The sequence below is a fragment of the Chrysochloris asiatica genome, unplaced genomic scaffold (genome assembly GCF_000296735.1).
Source record: "Chrysochloris asiatica unplaced genomic scaffold, ChrAsi1.0 scaffold00011, whole genome shotgun sequence".
Taxonomy (NCBI): Eukaryota; Metazoa; Chordata; class Mammalia; order Afrosoricida; family Chrysochloridae; genus Chrysochloris; species Chrysochloris asiatica.
The window spans coordinates 15,722,320-15,729,465 of record NW_006408529.1 but is presented as its reverse complement, the minus strand read 5'-3'; the positions used below and the strand labels follow the sequence as shown (position 1 = coordinate 15,729,465).

Here is a 7,146-nt window from a genome sequence, read left to right as displayed (position 1 = left end):
TGTGATTTGCAGTCAAGTGCTTATCATGAGCAAAACTCACTGACCTTTATTATTAAGAAAACCACCTTGGACACATGATAATAGAAAAACAATCAAAGCATTATAAAATTATATCTTAGATATAATTTGCAAAAGGAATAAAAAAAAGCTGTAGGAAGTTCAGCTTTGCTAATTATTTCAAAATCACGAATTGGGTTTTGTGTTTTACTTGGATTTGTGTTCTAATTTTTTTCTTTAATTACTCATTACCATTTGGATTGGCATCTTAAAGATATTTAATTGATCTAGTAAATAAACTTTTTTAATATAAGATTTTTTTTTTTTCTCATGCATTTTATGGTCCGGGTGTCTTCATTCTGCCAGTTCTTTCAGTAAAAGCAAACCTCCCCTACACTTTTCTTCAATCTCATGTCTGTTTTGAAACAATCAGACTACATGCAGCTCTGACATACTTGCTCAGACCAAGTCTTGACCTGTTCTATTTTAAATAATTCAGGTGCCACAGTTCCTTGAAACCAACTCTTCTGGAATGAGGCGAGATCAGCTCAGAACACGTCCCCCTGCATTCTTCTATTATCAGTTATGTTTTAAGAAAACCTGACTCAAACCAGTTTCACAATATTCCTCATTTAAAATGAGCTAATGGAAAGTGCAATCAAAACTGCATTCGATCCTAAGATTCAGCTAATTAGAAGGCAGATACTGTCTTAAAGGTATTTTTGTTAAATCTAAATAAATGTTTTTTTTCTTCAACAGTATGATTCGTCCAGCCTTCCAGCTTTGTTATTAAAGTCAAGAGGCATTTTGGGAGCTGAAAATCATCTGCGAAATATCAACCATCAATTAGAGAAGCTTCTTAGCCAGGAATGAGAAGACAGTCTAGTCTATTAAGCTGTCCTAATACAAAGACTAGTCACATGCTACTGTCTGTTAGCCTTCTGATCAGCCTTTTTCATTTATTAATAAAAATTAAAAGGGGTTGTACATTATTTCAACTTTCTCAAGAAGACTGGGGGGAAAACCTAAACTTTATTAATGTTAATTTGAGTCAAACATTTCTTTTTATCATTATAACACTGTTAAGATACATGAAAAATAAGTTTATAATTGTTCAGGTAGAAGTGTGGCCTGGTCCCTAGAACTTAGTATTATTTTATCATCAAATCATATGACTGTGACAATGTTAAGTGGCATCAGCTTGATTGTATAAGTTCTGAAATGTTGATTCTTTATTTTTAATCATCTCCAGATATGGGTTTTAAGCTACAAATGAACTTGAAAAATCAAATAGATGGGAACATAAACTAATTTTGGTTAGTCAATAGAGATGTCTACTTAAGTGTACATCAAAGCTAGTTTTCAATAAAATACTTGACTAGCAAAGTGATAAAACTTAGTGTATATAAATAAGTTTAAGTTAAAATAATTAAAGCCGGATACTCAAAGTACCCACAGTTCATTAGCTACTCTTGTAATGCTTCTAAAATTAGTTCATCTGGAATTTCATCCACTCCACTATTGTAACTGAGGAGGCTTGTCTCTGTCGCTTCAACCAATTCAGCATCTTCAGTAGCTTCTAAAAAATAAGCATCATCAATGCCATTATCCCAGTCATCACTGGAAGTGGAACGTACACCTTTTGACAACTTATTGGATGATGATCTGTGAGGCTTCTTGGCCTCATTGTCCTCTGTTTCTACTGTTTCATCTGTTGTGAGTTCTTCTTCCTTTGTATCCACAGGGGAGTGTAAGCGATAGCGGCAAACGAGAAAAATAAGTTAATTTAGTCATGATGTATGATTTCACCACATACTCCAGTCTACATTAACTTAAGGTATTTAGTAACAAAGGCAGTTCTTTGACAAATGTTAAATTCACTGGATGAATACTATCTCCAATGTACTGACCACGGAACAAGTTGACTAATTAAAGCGCTGACACTTTAACATTTGACAAATGTTAAACACATTGGATGAATACTATCTCCAATATACTGACCACGGAACAAGTTGACTAATTAAAGCGCTGACACTACAGCTCAGACAGTTGGGAAACCCCAGATCTGGAGCTGTCTGCAATGTCTGCAGCACATACTTTTCAGTATCCTCATATGAGGTACGGCAAGGGTAGAACGTTTTTATTTTACTTTTTAAAATGGATAGTCCAGCTGAAGACAACTTGGAAAATGTTCACAAAGATTTATTCCCTTAAAAATTAGGGCATTTGAAAGAACTGCTGTAAACAAAAAGCAGTTTGGGGAACAGTTGTCAAAATATGACAGGATTATAATAAGTTACCATTGAATGGATTCCAGTACATAAATGGTGAGCCCAAGTGTCAAAGTAGAACTATGCTCCCTAGTTTTCAAGGGTTGATATTTCTAAAGTAAATTGCCAGTTCTTTCTTCCATGGTACTCAGAATGGACTTCAACTTCCAACTTCTCACCTAGGGACTTTCGGCTATTGAAGAGATAATATACTTATCCTATAGTACCACACCAAGCAATATACAGAGTCTTGGTGTGGTACTACAGGATAAGCATTGGACTGCTAGCCATAAAGTCGTTGGTACAAACCCACCAGCTGCTGCTTGGAAACCCTACCCAGAGAAGTGGTGACGCCAGAAATAGAGGCAGAGAAGATGATGTGGGCAGATGGAGCGGCTGGGGACACTGAACTCAGGGAGGGAGGGAGAGGGGCTGTGTGCTGATGGCCATGGGGCAGGCCTGTGGGGTGTACCCATTAGTTGTTTGATGATGCATGGAAGGGACTGTAATCATTGCAATGAAGTGAAATATGATGAATGTAAAACTGATGTTCTCCCATGTAAACCCACATAATTCACAAAAACTTTGAAAAAAAAAAGTTTGTATGTGCAGTAGAGAGAAAAAAGGGCCAAAGTTAACCACCGAGCAAATCTAGGTAAAGGACATACAGGAAGTCCTTGTTCCCTTGTAACAGTTCTGTAGATCTGAATTTTTTAATTCAGAATTTTGATAGCAACTTTAAATAAGATAACATAATCAGAATACCAGCAAATAAGGCTACTTGGTAATTTACTTTGGTGATAGTTATGTGCCATGGCTCTGACTCATAGCGACCTTGTGTAGGGTTGGCTGAAGCTATAAATCTTTATAGAAACAGAAAGCCTTATCTTTCTACCATGGAACCACTGGTACTTTTGAATTGCTGACCTTGAGATTAGCAGCTCGGTTTGTAACCACTATGCTACCAGAGTGCCTTTCAATTTGATATTTATGCGGTATTCCTAGATAGGCAGAAAATTTTAAGTCCATTGAAACCACGTTCCTCCAAAGGAACAAGGATAACAGTCCTCCTCAGCCAGTAAAAGTTTATTTTAAAAAGTTTTGTCTTTAATTTGTTCTTGGTTATTTAAAGACATGCTTTACCTTGTAGTTAGTTTACCAGAGAATCTAGCTTATTTATATTATAGTCAGCTCCTACAGATCAAGAGTGAGGTTTTCACCATTTATAGCTTAGATATTTAAGAGTTTGTTCAGGAAACTTTTAATTTGATTGAATACTTCCAGACCACTATTTTAAGTGCCATCAATCAGTTCCAATTTATACCAACCCTATAAAGGGTTTCCAAGGAGCAGCTGGTGGGTTTGAACCACTGACCTTGCTGTTAGCAATCTAATGCTTATACTACAGTGCCACACCAGGATTCCTAAATATAGAATGTAAACTCAAGCACTTGTTCAGCTCGTAGTAAGTAACTTTTATTCTGAAAATAACACTAAACGAAACAGCTGATAGAAACGACCCAAAACAAAAAACCACTGTAAAATTAAGTCAGACTGGAAAACAAAAACAGCACTTAGAAAAAGTTGTTTAAAAATATTTACAGGACCTCAGGAAGATGGACAGAGGGCAGGTACAGGAAATTAATAAAAGAAATAAAATCATAAATCTGGAAAAAGTGCAAATTCATTATTTTTTGCCCATCAGGTTGGTAAAGATTAAAAGGTAATAAAAGCAATGGTGATGAAAGTATGAGGTAACAGGTACTCTTCTGAACTACTTGTGGATATTGTATTTCCTGTAATTTCTACATCATTTTATTAGCGTGAATTGGCAGTGTTGTATTACTACACATATTTGTGATATATCACAATATATAAATATGTGTACTCTGATTTAAAGAAATATGAGTATACATAGAAAACCTGGAAGGATATATGACAGTTTATATAATCTATAGAAGTCAATTAAGAGTTAAGATCATTTTTTTCCTTATGTATTTTATCATTTTTTGGTACTTAATTTGTGTAAATGTTGGTTTGGCAATTTGGAAGCAGCCCTGGTAGCACAGTGGTTAAGTACTCGACAGGTAACAGAAAGGTCGATGGTTGGAACCTACCAGCCACTCCTCAGGAGGAAGATGTGGCATTCTGCTTCCATAAAGATCACAACCTTGGAAACGCTATGTGGTAGCTTTACCTTGTCCTATAGGGTCACCAACTCGACAGCACTTAACAATGACAAACAACATAGGGTCACTGGTGTGGTGCTGTGCAGGATAAGCACTTGACTGCAAGGCCAGTTTGAACCACAAGGCCAGCAGTTCAAACTCACCAGCCACTCCTTGGAAACCTTAGACAAGGTCATTATGGGTCAGAACCGACCTGACGGCACTTTAACAATAGGATTGCTGAGTTGAATCTGACGGCAACAGGTTTTTGGTTGGCAATTTTGTAATACCGACTTAACAGTGCCCAACACCAACATGAAAATTAAAGATGCATTACCTTTTAACACAATTCTACTTCTAGAAATTCATCCTATAGGTAGAAATGCTCAAAGGAACAGATAAAAGGATTTGTATTTTTGGCATAGTTTAAAAGAAGAGAAATTTCTCATGACTATGATTAGATAAATTGCTATTTATACAATGTGACTAAGAATTAGAAAGACTGAGGTGCATATTCTCAGGTTATATGCTGACGTGGGACAATCAGTACATTATATTTCTAAGTGAAAACAAGGTACCAGTGTTGAAAAGCTACTCGGATACATTTGGATGCTCAGCTGATTGACACAGTTGTACCAACAATTGAACACTAATGAAAAACACTAAAAAGCTGCACTTACGTCTTTGAAAAGCAACTGGAGACACACATCAGGAGGTAATGGGAAACCTGAACCAGAAAGATAGTAAAACTACTTTAGACAGCTATCTAATTGTTACTTTGTGGTAAATACTCTTAAAACTAAGAACTCACAGTTGGATTTAAAGTTTTCTGCTTTACATACAGGGTCATGACATTTCTGATACCATACTTCATTCTTCAGGTCAACCAGAATCCTTTAAATTTAAAAAAAAGTTGCTTTTTTAAAAAAAATTCAATTATATGTTCTTTACTAAAGATAAGCCTAAAAAAGAGAAATTAAGAATGGAAATAGATATACAGCAAGTTAACATATTACACAAAATTGACCTTCAGGCAAAAAACATATACGACTGATAAAAGTTCCCCCAAGAATATATGAAAAGACTCAGTTTTCATCTACCAAATAATGTATCTTGGAAGTATATAAAAGCGAAAATGGACAAAACTACAAGTATAAATAAGTTTACCATAAGTCAAGATTTAGAAGTAAACAAGTTTGCTATAATAGTCTGTTTCCAATAAGTAGAAGCAGCTCTTCACAATCATACCCGATTATAAAAATTGACTCCATACTAGAAATCTCATCAAATTTCTAAGTGTAAGTTCACTCAGTACATTTTCTGAACACCAAGAAAATTATTGAGAAAATAATAAAAAGACAGCTAATAGAATCCATGGTTTGGAGATTAAAAACATTTCTAAATAACCAATGTCTCAAGGGAAAAATCAGAAAATCATAATGGAAATCAGAAAATGCATAGGGATGAATGGAGAGGAAAATATTAACATGAACTGTGGCTAAAAGTGATCTTTGCAGGGAAATGTATACTCCTCAAAGCTTAAGAGGGCAGCTAAAGATAAATGAGTTAACTAAATTGAAAAATGAACAATACTAACAAGTAAGTAATAACAACTCAGGCTAAAACTTAAAATTCTTGCAAAATTGTTAAAAAATAAATGCAACTTTATTACCAGAAATTCAATGCAGATGTAAACAAAAATGTAACATATGCTAAAAAGACAGAAATATTATAAACAATTTCTGCCAGTAATTTGAAAACTTTAGTAAAATAGATAAATTACTAAGAAAAAAACTAATAAGACTTAAAAAGCAAGAGAAAAGCTAAACAATACTATGCTGTTATTGTTATGTTATGAAGTGCCATCAAGTCAGTTTTGACTCATAGCAAACCTGTATATAGTTTCCAAAGAGTGGCTGGTGAGTGTGAACCACCAACCTTGTGGTTAGCAGTCCAGTGTTGATCCTACAATTGTTAACTGCTGTCAAGTCAGTTCTGACCCATAGCGACCCTGTTAAGGGTGAGCTTGAACCGCTGAACCTGCAGTTCAAACTGATTTTGCAGTCCAGCGCATTAACCCACAGCGCCACACCATGATCCTATAATTGAGTGCCTTCGAGTCGATTCCGACCCATAGTGACCTTGTATAGGGTTGTTGTTAAATATCGTGGAGTCAGTTCCGATGCATAGTGACCCTACACAGGGTTTCCAAGGTTGCAAATCTACGGGAGCAGAAAGCCTCATCTTTCTCCCATGTAATATTAGCTGGTAGTTTGGAACTGCCGACCTTGAGGTTAGCAGCCCGATTCGTAACCACTACGTTATTGGCACCAAATCAATTTTGACAGCTAGAACTGCCTTAGGGTTTAATTGGCTGTAAATGTTACGGGGGTGGGGGGTGGGGGACAGGCCTTTCTCCTGCAGAACAGCTGGCTGGGTTCACAGGCCAGCCTTTTTAGTTAATGGCCTAGTGCTTAAACATTGTGGACCAGAGCTTTTCAGACAATCCCGTGGCCACTAAAAATTAAAGCTTTTGGTTAAGTAGCTTAGAATTTTCCACATTTCACAGAAAAAGTAAACAAAATGGCCAATATTCTGTATGGTGGGAGGACATGTGCCCAGAAGAGAAAAAGGTTGTTGTTATGTGCCGTGGAGTTGGTTCTGACTCATCACGACCCTGCATAGGGTTTCTGAGACTGTAAATCTTTACC

The 7,146-nt window shown here is 36.0% G+C and overlaps 2 protein-coding genes across 2 annotated transcripts in view; one reads left to right on the top strand and one right to left on the bottom strand.

The window, feature by feature from the left end:
* The window catches only part of CENPU (centromere protein U), a 52,087-nt gene extending 51,217 nt beyond the window's left edge, over positions 1-870 (top strand). The window contains exon 14 of the mRNA XM_006834505.1: positions 757-870. Within this exon, the coding sequence (XP_006834568.1) occupies positions 757-870 (114 nt within the window). The remainder of the gene's footprint in view (positions 1-756) is intronic.
* A 593-nt stretch (positions 871-1,463) lies between these two features.
* PRIMPOL (primase and polymerase (DNA-directed)) overlaps positions 1,464-7,146 on the bottom strand; it is a 63,598-nt gene continuing 57,915 nt past the window's right edge. The window contains exons 9-11 of the mRNA XM_006834504.1: positions 5,247-5,329; positions 5,116-5,162; positions 1,464-1,727 (exon numbers count right to left, since the gene is read on the bottom strand). Coding sequence (XP_006834567.1) covers positions 1,464-1,727; positions 5,116-5,162; positions 5,247-5,329 — 394 coding nt within the window. The remainder of the gene's footprint in view (positions 1,728-5,115; positions 5,163-5,246; positions 5,330-7,146) is intronic.